Here is a 14001-nt window from a genome sequence, read left to right as displayed (position 1 = left end):
GCTCTGCATTCACTAGGAGGAACAACAGTGCTTCAAAATGGATATCAAGGGCACTGTGGTTCATTATGAGAGCCGGGGGAGAGGGAACCCCAGGATGAGGAATTAGATGCTAAGGTGTAAAACTTCCCAGGAGGCTATGTGGATCCAGCTCACTTTTCTTCCCTGTATTTGGCAGGAGGAACTAGAACGGGACAAGAGGGTCACTTGGATTGTGGAGTTCTTTGCCAACTGGTCTAATGACTGCCAATCATTTGCTCCTATCTATGCTGACCTCTCCCTCAAGTGAGTAGTGCAAAAGGAGAGATGGTGGAAATGAAGATGCTGTGCCTTCCCTCTCACTGTTGTTTTTTTTTTCTTTTGTCCTTGATTTTTACACTTGGCAACCAAAGGCATCTCCCTCTCCCCTCTTAAATATCGATACTTCCACTTTCCTTGATCCATTGTTTTTTTTTTTTTCAGTATATTAAATAATATATTCTTTTCAGGTACAACTGTACAGGGTTAAATTTTGGGAAGGTGGATGTTGGATGCTATACTGATGTTAGTACGCGGTATGTAAAGACCTGGGCAGAGGGTCTGAGCAGGGAATCACTTTGAGTGTTATACACAGGGGCATTTAGAGAACTTTCTGGGCCCTGCAGGTACAAAGTGAGCACATCACCCCTCACCAAGCAGCTCCCTACCCTGATCCTGTTCCAAGGTGGCAAGGAGGTAATGCGGCGGCCACAGATTGACAAGAAAGGACGGGCTGTCTCATGGACCTTCTCTGAGGTACCTGAAAGGAAGGGCAGGTGCATGAAGGGTGTAGAACAGTAGGTGGGCTTTTGAGCCCTACCCAGCTTTGATTCACAGTTCTGCCACTTGCCCATTAGCTTTGAGGGTGTGGACTAGTTACTAGACCTCGTGTATTAATTCACTTAGCAAATATATATTATGTGCCAGACCTGCTAGTACTGGGGAACAATTATTAGTTTAAGATTTGGTCTCAGGCCAGGTATGGTGGCTCATGCCTGTAATCCCAGCACTTTGGGAGGCCGAGGCTGGCAGATCACTTGAGGTCAGGAGTTCGAGACCAGCCTGACCAACATGGAGAAACCCCATCTCTACTAAAAATACAAAATTAGCCAAGTGTGCTGGCTTATGCCTGTAATCCCAGCTACTTAGGAAGCTGAGGCAGGAGAATCGCTTGAACCTGGGAGGCGGAGGTTGCAGTGAGCTGAGATTGTGCCATTGTGCTCCAGCCTGGGCAACAAGAGCGAAACTCCATCAGGAAAAAAAAAAAAAGATTTGGTCTCGAAGGCCCCTGAACATATTGTCTGTAGGTGTTAGGTTCCTTGTCAGTTAATTGGAGGTAATAACCCCTGGCTTACAGGATTGCTTTGCAGATTACATTAAATAATTTAGGTATATATAATTCTTGGCACAGTGAATAAATACCCATTGAATAGTTAAATACCCATTGGCACATAATGGGTATTTAACTATTAGTTGACTTTTCTGGGTACCTAAAAAAGAGGAAGGTTAGGGAAGATTTTTGTCCTTTGCTTACTCCTTCCTTTCCCAGACTGTGTGTAAAATACCTTACTTCCCAGGCTCTTTACTCTCCCTTCCAACCCAGATCCTGATTTGTGCATCTCTTTTGTGCAGGAGAATGTGATCCGAGAATTTAACTTAAATGAGCTATACCAGCGGGCCAAGAAGCTATCAAAGGCTGGAGACAATATCCCCGAGGAGCAGCCTGTGGCTCCAACCCCCATCAGAGTGTCTGATGGGGAAAGCAAGAAGGACAAATAAGATCCTCACTTTGGCAGTGCTTCCTCTCCTGTCAATTCCAGGCTCCTTCCATAACCACAAGCCTGAGGCTACAGCCTTTTATTTGTGTTTTCCATTTGGCTGTGACTGGGTGGGGCAGGATGCTGCTTCTGATTTTAAAGAGGCATCTAGGGAATTGTCAGGCACCCTACAAGAAGGCCTGCCATGCGGTGGCCAACTGTTTCACTGGAGCAAGAAAGAAAGAGATCTCCTATGATGGAGGGGGAAATGGGTTTCCTCCAAGCTTGGGTCAGTGTGTTATCAACTCTTCAGACATCTCCATGGTTTCTCTATGAAACTATGGTTTCATTATTCCTTCTTACTTGACCTGCACAGCCTGGTTAGACCTAGATTTAACCCTAAGCTAAGATGCTGGGGTATAGAAAGCTAAGAATTTTCCCTCAAGGACTCTTGGTTCCTTAAGCCCTTCTGGCTTGGTTTATGGTCTTTACTAAAAGCATAAGCCTAACTTTGTCACTAGTCCTAAGGAGAAACCTTTAACCACAAAGTTTTTATCATTGAAGACGATATTGAATACCCCTTATTTTGTGGGGATTGAAAAGGGGTGAATAGAGGCTTGAGGCTTTCCTTTGTGTGATAGGACTTGGAGGAGAAATCCCCTGGACTTTCACTAACCCTCTGACCTACTCCCCACACCCAGTTGATGGTTTTCCACAATAAAAAGATTGGGATTTCCTTTTGATTGCGCCTTTGTGTGTTCCTGTATTAGAAAAGCCTGGCAACTGCAGAGGAATTGCCCATCTTGACGTCAAAGGTCATCCTATTCGGTTTTACCAAAGGCCGGGCGTTGATCCCCAGGATTGGCAAGAGTTGCAGAAGGCTAGTTTCCATAAGCCTAGAATAGGGGCCACTGTTGTTAGGTGGTGGGTTTAGTTTGGGATTGGTTCGCAGTTGCCAGGGAGGAGAGTTTGGCGGCGCATCGTTGCACACAACATGTAGCGCGACGCAAAAGTACAGAAAAGACGGCGTGAAGCGAGGCTTGCAATAGGACCTTTCTTGTCTCCGCCCCTTCCTGCTGTGTTCACCATCCCAGCGTCCCGTCTCGTCGACCCGAAGCGATGGGTGGTTCCGTCTGGCGCTTCCCGCACCTCCCCTCTCCCTGCTTGCAAAGTGGTTGTGCCCCACGGTCCGCCTCCAGGCCACGTGGGCGCTGCGGACCACGCTTTCCGTTCCTTGGGGAGAGGTTTCCGCTGCAGGAGGGTAGCTTCCGGGCTGCCGTCTTTGCACCCCACCCACCAGGCCCACTGCATTCTCGGCCGGGCTCTAGGCGCCATGGCCCCCCGCAGTAGGAAGCGGAAGGCTGAGGCCGCGATGGTCGCCGCAGCCGAGAAGCGAGAGAAGCTGGCAGACAGCGGGGAGGGAATGGAGGAGGCAACCGTTGTTATCGAGCATTGGTGAGGGGCCTGGAGAGTAACGGGGGAGAGGGAACAGTGGCGCGGCGGGGCCAGGGGCCCCGGTCTCTAACCTCCCCTTCTCTCCCTAGCACGAGCTGACGCGTCTATGGGCGCAACGCTGCGGCCCTGAGTCAGGCGCTGCGCCTGGAGGCCCCAGAGCTTCCAGTAAAGGTGAACCCGACCAAGCCCCGAAGGGGCAGCTTCGAGGTGACGCTGCTGCGCCCGGACGGCAGCAGTAAGTGGGGACGTGGGTGTGGGGGAGGGGGGCGGAGGGGAGAGCGACGTGGGTTCCGAAGAGAGGAAGCGCTATTCTCAGAAACCGCGGCAGTCTCATGACTTCAGAGACGTGCCGGTGGGTTCCGAAGTATTGTAACTTCGCTTCATTTTGTCCTTTCGCAGGTGCGGAGCTCTGGACTGGGATTAAGAAGGGGCCCCCACGTAAACTGAAATTCCCTGAGCCTCAAGAGGTGGTGGAAGAGTTGAAGAAGTACCTGTCGTAGGGAGATTTGGGTAGAAGTCCTCATGCTGAGGTTTGAAATGGGAAGTGGGGGGGGCGCGGGCGCTGTTGAGGAAGAGAAGGGATTAATCTTGGTGTGGCTACAAGTACCCACCTGGCGTGGGTAGCTCACACCTGCAGTCCCAGCATTCTGGGAGGTCGAGGCAGGAGTGAATGGCCAACATAGGGAGACTCCGTCTATTTGAGAAAAAAAAAAAAGACACAATATTGTTTTCTATCTAGTGTGCCCTAAGTGCAATTTATGTCCTTTGGAAGACTGTAGTTGACTGTTGCCCTGGGGGTATGGACAAGTTTTCCATTTGGAAGTTTATTTCATGTTACTTCATTTATGTTTCTCCCTACACTCTTCTGTTTGGTTCTAGGGTGTTCTGTTACTGTCCCCCGTGTTAACACTGCACTACAATACCATCACATTTGGTTACAAGGATTTTGACCCTGTCTTTGTCCCTAGTGCTTCATACAGCGTTTTGGCATGTTCTGCACTTATGTTGAGTGAGATTTGCAGGAAGGATGCAATCCTTGAGCTCCAGGGTTTGTGAGTTCAAGGGTTGGGGAACGTGACTTCCTCAGTCCTTATCATTGCCTGGATCCTTTCTCTAACCTTATTTCCTTTCTCATTTTTGCAGCTTTGTGTCCCTGGTGATGTTGGAACATTAATGATGGAACATGGCCAAACTTCAGTCATGTGCCTGAAGCCATGGTTTCTTCCCCGCCAGAAATGAAGGTTGAGTTGTGGGGCAACCCTCTAGTAAGGCATTGCAAAAGTTACTGGATTTGGTTTAATAAAAGTTGAAATAAAGTATTTGAGTAATAGAGTAAAACTTAATTTTAAGGGATGGACAAAGCCAGCCTCGTGGAGTTGGTAGTCCTTGTGTTTTTCATAGCCCAAGATAGCCATATGACCTGGAACTTTAAAAAAAAAAAAATTGTTTTTTTAAGAGCCAGAGTCTCACTTCGTCACCCACGCTGGAGTATAGTGGTGCTCTCTGCAACCTCTGTCTCCCAGGTTCAAGCAATTCTCCTGCCTCAGTCTCCTGAGTAGCTGGGATCACAGTTGCACAGCACCACGCCTGGCTAATACCTATTTTATTTTATTTTTAGGAAAGGCAGTGTTCACCATGTTGGCCAGGCTGGTCTCAAAACTCCTGACCTCAAGTGATACACCTGCCTTGACCTCCCACAGTGCTGGGGTTAACAGGCATGATGAGCCACCATACCTGGCCTGACCTGGAACTTTTAGGGTCTCTGGTAAAACATGAAAAATACTTGTAAAAATTATGGCAGCAAAGTAAATAATTTATATTTTAAAAAAAGCAACTATCTTTTTCAACTTACTTTTTGGAAGTAATGATGGAAGTACATCTTCTTGTCCCCTGCAGAGGTTTTAGCTAGACTTCCTAATACTGGCAGTGAATAAGCCCCATGTTAGGTGCTGGACAGCATCCATCACTCCTACCCACTTAGTATTCCACCCAACACTGTTTCACACCTTCCTCTGGAACATTTTCTTAAACAGTACACCACCACAGGTGTTCTTTCCCAGCTTTTCCTAAATAACTAGTGACTGGATGCCTTATGACCTGAGAGACCTGACCTTGGCTATTACCTATGACCCACTAGAACTGGGGAGCACACAGTTTGTTAAGTTGTCACTAACTGGAAAATAGATTACAAAGAAATAAGATGGTTCAAATTCATAATTTTCTATGTGTGGTACTCTTGGCTTCTGCCTGGCTTCCGAGGCAGGGAGGAGAGGAAGGGACCTACAAAGAGCCAGGGGTACACCTGCCTCTTGTGCCAAGAGGAGAGGGCATGTGCCAGCTTCTCTGTCAGTAAGCTTTTTGCTAGCTAACACTTCCCACCCTCCCAGGGCCCCTCACCTGCCCTCCCCCCTCCACTATGTTAGTATATCTACCTCTGTTTCTGACTCTGAGGAAGGGTCAGGCCATATGGAGGGAACACTAGTGGGTACCAGCCTCCCCTCTGCTGTCCAGTCCACCACATCAATCTCTTCCTCTTCAGAGCTCGCAGGAAGTGAGCCTAGTAGTTCATAGTGACCAGATACCTCCTTGCCTGCCTTGGGAGAAGGGTATAATAACTCATCTGTAGTCAGGGAGACTTCCAGCCCAGTCTCCACCCAGTTTGAGCAGGGAGGTGAGAGGTCCCCATAAGACCTCTGGGGAATATCAAGGGAGCTGACATGGAGAAGTTTGTCTTCCTGACCATCCAGTGGCTGGGAGCTGGTAATGTCAAGGTCTGGTGTCCAAGAGCCTTCTACTGAAAGCACTTCTCCACTCACCTCAGAGGGCATGACAAGGGGGCTGAGGAGCTCAGCTGGCTCTTTGTTCTCACCAGCAGGTTCCTTTTCCAATTCTGTGAGCTCCCTGGGCCAGAGTTCCATGTCTGGTAGACACCATTCTTCCCCTTCCATCCAGTTCTTTCCTGTTTCTGTCAGATGGTAGGTAGGGGTTCTGCAGCCCTCAGCCCCAGGACTCTCCAGAGACCCTATAGGTGGTTCAATGTCTGAGCCACAGAGCATGAAGTCCAGGATCTCCTCCAGCTCACTGGTGGCAGCAGCACTTGTGATTCGGTACTCCTCAGCCTCACAGGGTTGCTCCAGCAAGGCTGTGTCAAATGCATAGGGCTCTCTGCAGTCAATAGCCAACATAGGTTCCTTCTCTACCAGTTCTGGACTGGACCCAAACTCTGACTTCACCACTGGGTGGTCTGGGGAGTGGCTAGCAGAGACCAGAATGTCTTGTAGCCTAGTGCACACGGGGGAGTCCTGACACAGTTGTATTCTACTAGATGATATTTCCTGCTCATTACTGGAGAATGGCTGAGTTCCTGAAGGCTCTTGGAAGTCTCCAGGATCTGGGATCTGGGGGCTATCTTGAGAGTTTTTGAGGGGAGGTTCTTGCACCACTTCCCAGCAAGTTCCATTGACAATCTTCCTAAGTTTAACTCTCCCAACCTGCCCCTCCTCTGCAGAGTTTGAGTTAGGTGCCCTGACTTCAGGGCTCCGCTTCTTGCTCCCACCTGTCTTTCCCAGACCAGATGGGCTTGGGGTGGTCTGTAGAGGACTAGCTCTCCCTGGTTTTAGCTTGTCCTCTGGTGCTTCTTTATTTACACTCCTCTGCCGCCAAAGACGCCGGCCAGGGGTTGCAGGTACTGAGCTAGATCCACTTAAAATGCTGGAAGGCTTTGATGTACAGATATCAGGAGGTGGCTTTGAGCGACTGAGCCTGATCTTTCTGGGCAACAGGTGTTTGTCCACGGAGGGGTACAGGCTGGGTGGGGAGAGCACTGTAGGATGAAGGGCAGTGTCATTCTTGTTCTCTCTAGGCCCTTGACTATGACTTGATGGTGAAGAGCTTTTTTCTCGTGGAGTTGGGCAGGCTCTGGCCTTCCTCTTCAGCAGAAGAGTGCCAGACATACTGTCTGCATTCTGTCGGTTGTTCTCCTGAGGCCCCTCTTTCTTCCCCAAACTTATTGCCCCAAGAGGACAAGGAGTCCGAGTAGCAGGCATTGGGGTGTGAGGGTGGTGGCTGGGTGTCACCACTCTGGCAGAGATTGGTGCAGCACTTATTGGTTGTAAGCACTCCCGGTTCAGTCTTCGGCCCTGTGGGGCCTTCACCAATTTTCCACCCTCAAGCTGAAGGGATTCCAGCTCAGACACACGGAGCTGACGGGCAGCAGATAGCACATCCTGGGCTTCTTCTTGAGATACTTCCATTTCTGAGGTATACAGGAAGTCCACCAGCTTCCTAAGTGTGCTGATCTTCAGGCCGCCCAGCTCCAGCACCACCTTCCGACCCTGAGCTGGCCTCTCCCGCTCCAGGCGCTCTGTGAAGAAGGGGCTGTAAGCTGACAGGATGCAGCAGTGAGCTGGAACTGCCTCACCTGAAGGGAAACCCAAATACTTTTGTTATCTTAGGTAGACTGGCATGTTCATGGGGTAAGCACAGACATTACTACCCAAATGTACTGCCCCTTCTCTTCCTTCCATGGGACTTCAAGTAAAAGAAAATTATTCTTCTGCCTGCCTGGAAGCTTCTGCCATTACCTTTTGCCTAGCTAACTTTTTTTTTTTTTAGGATACTCTCACTTCGGTCACCCAGGCTGGAGTGCAGTGGTGCAATATCAGCTCACTGCAACCTCCGCCTCCCGGGTTCAAGCAGTTCTCCTGCCTCAGCCTCCCGAGTAGCTGGGATTACAGGCACACGCCGCCACACCCGGCTAATTTTTGTATTTTTAGTAGAGACGGGGTTTCACCTTGTTGGTCAGGCTGGTCTCGAACTCCTGACCTCAGGTGATCCACCTGCCTCGACCTCCCAGAGTGCTGGAATTACAGGCCTTGTGAACCACCGTGTCCAGCCCACTAACTTGTTTCTTTATTCTCAAAATCTACCTTTGTCATCACTTCCTTCAGAAAGCCTCCTGGGGCTGTGCCACATGCTTGTAATCCCAACTACTAGGGAGGCTGCGGCAGGAAGATTGCTTGAGTCCAGGACTTTGAGACTAGCCTGGGCAACACAGTGATACCTTGACTCAAAAAAAAAAAAAAAAAAAAAGCCTTCCTTCACCCCACCACAAGTCTGAGTTAGGTGTTCCTGGGCAGAGGTACTCTGTAGTTATCATGGCACTTAGCTATCTGTATTGTAATTATCCATCTCCTTCACTAGGCTGTAACTCTGTGAGGACAGGGACCATATCTGTCTTTCTCACTGAGATATATTCAGTGCCTGACACAAAATAGAGGATCATCATTCTTGCTAAATTTAATTTTATTGACTCACAAGACTTCAAAAACTTTTATAGAAGCAACTTGTGGTCTAACAGAAAGAGCTATGGAGGTGGACTATCTGCTGTGCTCTAGCCGTCTGTTCTAAGCCCCCTTCTTATTTAATGGGCACTTCCCAGGTAATCTCAATTCGTTTCTTCCATGGCTTTAATTACAAAAGGCTTGCTGATGATTCCCAGATCCATACCTCTGCCTAGATCCCTTTCCTGAGGGAGTAAACATACCACAGCTGGCATGTCTACATATATGCCTCACCAGCACCTTGAATGCAACTTTTCCAGAAAATGAACTTATTCCCCACCCCAAAAACCTCTCTCATTTTCTACTTCAAAGTGAGGCATCATATTCACCCAGTTGCCTGATCTTGAAAACCAGAAGTCATTTTTAATTTCCCCTCCCTTTCCCATCACATCTAATTTAAGTATCAGGGTTGTTGGTTTTTTTTTTTTTTTTTTTTTTTTTTTTGAGACAGAATCTCACTCTGTGGCACAGGCTGGAGTGCAGTGGAGCGATCTCAGCTCACTGCAACCTCTGCCTCCTGGGTTCAGGCAATTCTCCTGCCTCAGCCTCCCGAGTAGCTGGGATTACAGCCGTCCGCCACCGTGCCTGGCTAATTTTTGTATTTTTAGTAGAGAGGGGGTTTCACCATGTTGGCCAGGCTGGTCTTTAACTCCTGACCTAAGGTGATCCACCCGCCTCGGCCTCCAGGGCAGACAGATTGCTTTAGCCCAGGAGTTTGAGATCAGCCTAGGCAATATGGCAAAACCCTGTTTCTATTAAAAATACAAACAATTAGCTGACTGGGTGGTATATGCCTGTAGTCCCAGCTACTCAGGAGGCTGAGGTAGGATAACCACCGGAGCCTGGGAGGTTGAGTTTGCAGTGAGCTATGATTGTGTCACTGCTCCAGCCTGGTTGGCAGAGCGAGACCCTGTCTCAAAAACCAAAACAAAACAACCCTGGCTGGGTGTGGTGGCTTACGCCTGTAATCCCAGCACTTTGGGAGGCTGAGGTGGGAGGATCACTTGAGCACAGGAGTTGGAGACTAACCTAGGCAAAACAGTGAGACCCTGTCTCTAAAAAGAAAAAAAAAGTCTGAGCCCAGAGAGTCTGGCTACAGAGTCTATGCCCTTAACCACTTCAGCAATTTTTGTAAACTCTAATAGCTCATATTTTTATCTTCTCAATGCCTTAATTCAGACCACCGTCCCTTCTCTCCTGGATTATGAAACAGCTGCCTATCTAGGCTCAGTAACCAGTAATGGCTGAATGTTGTTTCTAAAGCAGGTATCAGATTATAACCTCCTGCATAAAACTGTTCAGTACATTTCCCAGTGTCCTGAAATACCTACTTCCTTTGCATGACACTTCAGACCTCACATGTTTACTAATTTCTCTTTTCCTCTCTGGTCAATACACCTTTTATAGTCTGCTCTAGTAATAATGAACAAATCCCTTGGTCACATCTCTGAACCTGTATACATGCTGCTTTCTGCCAAGAAAAATTGTTCCCTGCTTCCTCCCACTTGTTTGTCCTTCACATCTCACCTAAGGGGTTATTCCAAGAAAAGTTCCCTAACCTTGTCTCTCAGTCTCCTCAAGTCTGTGAAGGATGTTCCTTTTTTATCCTAAGTCTGCCTATACTTACCCAATTATATTTTTAATATATTGTACAGTTACTTGAATGCATTGGATATTTGAATGTCTTCCCCTTACAAGATTTCCTTAAGAAGAGGAACTTTTATATGACCACGCTAGCAGTGTTTAGCATACAACAGGCAACTGATAGTTTTTTTCTTTATTTGGAATTAAAGAGTCAATCTCAGCTCTGCACTTACTAAGAGAAGCAGCAAGCAAGTCACTTAACTGTAGTCCTCAACTCATTCCTATGTAGAATTGGAACTATATAGCTAAGACTTCTCTTACAAGACTTAGAATCAAATGAGACACTATACTGTATGTACTCCACAAACTGTAGAGTGGTATACAATATTGGTTATCATAATTCTTTTTATAAATGAAGAAATTGAGCCCCAGAGAGATGAAGTTACCTGCCCATTTGACAGTTACTAAGTAACTGTCTTCTAATCTTGGGCCTTGTACATTATATATCAGGGTCTACTTTATGCTGAATTAATATTTCCAGTGTGGGCCGGGCGCGGTGGCTCAAGCCTGTAATCCCAGCACTTTGGGAGGCCGAGACGGGCGGATCACGAGGTCAGGAGATCGAGACCATCCTGGCTAACACGGTGAAACCCCGTCTCTACTAAAGAAATACAAAAACTTAGCCGGGCGATGTGGCGGGCGCCTGTAGTCCCAGCTACTTGGGAGGCTGAGGCGAGAGAATGGCGTAAACCCGGGAGGAGGAGCTTGCAGTGAGCTGAGATCCGGCCACTGCACTCCAGCCTGGGAGACAGAGCAAGACTCCGTCTCAAAAACAAAAAAAAACAAAAAAAAACAAACAACAACAAAAAAATTTCCAGTGTGAAGTGAAGGGGTGGAAATAAGCTATACATTTTTAGTTTTAGCAACAAACAGCAAAAGTCATCAATTTGAAGATTAAAAAATTAAGCAGGCCAGGTGCAGAGGCTCACGCCTGTAATCCCAGCACTTTGGGAGGCTGAGGCGGGCAAATCATGAGGTCAGGAGTTTGAGACCAGCCTGGCCAACACAGTGAAACCCCATCTCTACTAAAAATACAAAAAATTAGCCGGGTGTGGTGGCACACACCTGTTGTCCCAGCTACTCGGGAGGCTGAGGCGGGAGAACTGCTTGAACCCGGGAGGTGGAAGTTGCAGTGAGCCGAGACCAAGCCATTGCACTCCAGCCTGAGTGACAGAGTGAGACTCTGTCTCAAAAAAAAGAAAAGAAAAGAAAAGAAAATGGGAAAATGGGGTTGGACGTGGTGGCTCACGTCTGTAATCCCAGCACTTTGGGAGGCCGAGGCGGGTGGATCACTTGAGGCCAGGAGTTTGAGACCAGCCTGGCCATCATGGCAGAACCTCATCTCTACTAAAAATACAAAAATTAGCTGGGCCTAGTGGTGCATGCCTGTAATCCCAGCTACTTGAGAAGGCTAAGGCATGAGAATCACTTGAACCCAGGAGGTGGAGGTTGCAGGGAGCTGTGACTGTGCCACCACACTCCTGCCTGGGCAAGAGAGTGAGACTCAAAAAAAGGAAAGCATAATAGTATCATCTAACACATACTGTGGTTGGTACATTAAAAGCACTATTCTAAGTGCTTACCCACGTTAACTCTTAATCTTCACAGCCATCCCATTGGAATATTATCTATGTTATATAGAATTTATCTGCTTATAAAACTTTACAATTAGATTCATTATTTTTTTTTTGTTTGTTTGTTTTTGTTTTTTGAGACGGAGTCTTGCTCTGCCGCCCAGGCTGGAGTGCAGTGGCCAGCTCTCAGCTCACTGCAAGCTCCGCCTCCCGCGTTCACGCCATTCTCCTGTCCCAGCCTCCTGAGTAGCTGGGACTACAGGCGCCCGCCTCATCGCCTGGCTAGTTTTTTGTTTTTTTTTTTTTTTTTTTTTTTTGAGATGGGGCTGGAGTGCAGTGGCCAGATCTCAGCTCACTGCAAGCTCCACCTCAGCCTCCGGAGCAGCTGGGACTACAGGCGCCCGCCATCTCGCCCGGCTAGTTTTTTGTATTTTTAGTAGAGACGGGGTTTCACCATGTTAGCCAGGATGGTCTCGATCTCCTGACCTCGTGATCCGCCCATCTCGGCCTCCCAAAGTGCTGGGATTACAGGCTTGAGCCACCGCGCCCGGCCGTTTTTTGTATTTTTTAGTAGAGACGGGGTTTCACCGTATTAGCCAGGATGGTCTCGATCTCCTGACCTCGTGATCCGCCCGTCTCGGCCTCCCAGAGTGCTGGGATTACAGGCTTGAGCCACCGCGCCCGGCCAATTAGATTCATTATTTAAGAGAAAGAAGCGAAGTAACAATTTCACTCTTGAAAACAGTAGTAATTGTCCTAGACACAAACAGCCCTTTACCAACTAGTTTACAGTGGTCATAGGCAGTAACATTTTGCTGATTTTGTCCTTTACCCTCTGGCCCTGAACTTGTTTTATCTTATTCTATGGTGAGTTTTCAGTTGAATTCCCACCAGTCTCTTACCTTCTGCCTGCAGAAGGACATCACAGAACACATCACTCTGCTGCTGGTGATGAAGCTGCAGAAAAGCTAACCTGAGGAACCGGGGGTTCTTGTATAGGATTTTGGGACTGGCAGGAGAACACATGTTGGCAGAGTCTTAACAAACCTTCTAGGTTTTCACAGATCAGACTTCTGTAGGTGAGATAATACATTTCAGAGGCATGGTTATATCTAATTTGTTTTTTGTCTTTGAAATGGCAGGGAAATTTTGAACATGAGAGATAATAGTATATGAGTTGAGGAAACATCAGCCCAGAAATTGTGCCAAGGATATCTCATGAAAGAAAATTATCATAGTGGTTACATGTGGGAGCTCAGAGATAAGCGTAGGTTTGGGTCTCGACTCTATTTATTACCCTGGCTGTATAATCTCACACAGGTGACCTAACTTCTCTGAGTCTCACTTTCCTATTCATGAAATGGAATAATAGTACTTACCTTGTAGGGTTGTTTTAAAGATTAAATGAGTCAGTGAAGGTAAAGTTGCTTAGCACAGTGAGTGCCTGGCACAAAATAACTACCATGCCCCAAATGGTAGCTATTATTATCCTTCAACCTTCCTCATTTCCATTACCACTGAGACTCAACTGCTACAATGCTGACTACTCATACTCTTCCTGAGCACCACATCCTAGCTCCATAGGTATAATCTTCAATTTAACACTTTTAAGGAAACACTACTGGGTATAAAATTATCTCTAGTAAGTCCTATGCACCTTTTCTCTGAGCTCACTGTATCACACTAACCAGCAGAGGGTGCACAATAAAGAAGAGAAGCCTCTGACTGCGGGAAGGTCTCTCACAGAACCGAGGACATTGCCACCCTTGGCTGGGTGTACTTGACCAAAGTGAGCCTGACTGACCCTGGCAGTAGGCAAAGAATTTGGCCTTTAGGTTTGTATAGTTAATTACCAGGCTAACAATGGAGCAAGGATAGTTAAGCATTTTACCCCTCCCCAAACAAACTGAGTATTCTGACTTCAGGTTTACGTCCAGCTTTTTAGCATTGAAACCCCCCCACTCACTGCACAGCTGTGTTCCTTTCCTGGAATGCAGTTTTCTATGAGGTAGCACTGAGGGTCCGAACAGTTCACGTCAAAACTATCAGGAAAGAAGAGTGAAAAGGTAAATTAAGAGAAGGCAGGCTTGGCCGGGCGCGGTGGCTCACGCCTGTTATCCCAGCACTTTGGGAGGCCGAGGCAGGTGGATCACCTGAGGTTAGGAGTTCGAGGCCAGTCTGGCCAACATGGTGACTCCTGTCTCTACTAAAAAT

At 47.6% G+C, this 14001-nt stretch overlaps 3 protein-coding genes across 6 annotated transcripts in view; 2 read left to right on the top strand and 1 right to left on the bottom strand.

Moving 5' to 3' along the window:
• TMX2 (thioredoxin related transmembrane protein 2) overlaps nucleotides 1-2515 on the top strand; it is a 28386-nt gene extending 25871 nt beyond the window's left edge. Inside the window, exons 5-8 of one of the 4 annotated variants that reach the window (XM_010382802.2) lie at nucleotides 176-282; nucleotides 486-551; nucleotides 642-771; nucleotides 1648-2515. In XM_010382802.2, the coding sequence (XP_010381104.1) occupies nucleotides 176-282; nucleotides 486-551; nucleotides 642-771; nucleotides 1648-1794 (450 nt within the window). In that variant the 3' untranslated portion in view covers nucleotides 1795-2515. Of the gene's footprint in view, nucleotides 1-175; nucleotides 283-485; nucleotides 552-641; nucleotides 772-1647 lie in introns of those variants that run through there. The other 3 variants (XM_030917834.1, XM_010382803.1, XM_030917835.1) reach the window with 3 other exon arrangements.
• Nucleotides 2516-2877: 362 nt separating this feature from the next.
• SELENOH (selenoprotein H) lies at nucleotides 2878-4546 on the top strand. The gene is made up of 4 exons (XM_010382801.2): nucleotides 2878-3227; nucleotides 3317-3462; nucleotides 3627-3757; nucleotides 4371-4546. The coding sequence occupies exons 1-3, from the start codon at nucleotides 3106-3108 to the stop codon at nucleotides 3725-3727; spliced, it is 369 nt and encodes a 122-aa protein (XP_010381103.2). The 5' UTR covers nucleotides 2878-3105; the 3' UTR covers nucleotides 3728-3757; nucleotides 4371-4546.
• Nucleotides 4547-5019: 473 nt separating this feature from the next.
• Nucleotides 5020-13405, bottom strand: BTBD18 (BTB domain containing 18). The gene is made up of 3 exons (XM_010382800.1): nucleotides 13167-13405; nucleotides 12690-12860; nucleotides 5020-7647 (listed from the first exon to the last, which is right to left on the bottom strand). Exons 2-3 carry the CDS (start codon nucleotides 12811-12813, stop codon nucleotides 5642-5644), a joined length of 2130 nt encoding a protein of 709 aa, XP_010381102.1. The 5' UTR covers nucleotides 12814-12860; nucleotides 13167-13405; the 3' UTR covers nucleotides 5020-5641.
• Nucleotides 13406-14001: the final 596 nt, after the last annotated feature.

This window comes from Rhinopithecus roxellana, chromosome 15, assembly GCF_007565055.1.
Source record: "Rhinopithecus roxellana isolate Shanxi Qingling chromosome 15, ASM756505v1, whole genome shotgun sequence".
In the NCBI taxonomy this organism is placed as follows: Eukaryota; Metazoa; Chordata; class Mammalia; order Primates; family Cercopithecidae; genus Rhinopithecus; species Rhinopithecus roxellana.
This window is presented reverse-complemented; position numbering and strand designations above follow the sequence as displayed.

What these genes read in the sequence shown, in the direction of transcription:
- BTBD18 (XM_010382800.1), bottom strand. Translation starts at nt 12,813, where the DNA reads ATGTGTTCTCCTGCCAGTCCCAAAATCCTATACAAGAACCCCCGGTTC. An exon ending in TGTCCTTCTGCAGGCAGAAG is followed by an intron (nt 7,648 to 12,689) that starts GTAAGAGACTGG and finishes GTTTCCCTTCAG; the next exon opens with GTGAGGCAGTTCCAGCTCAC.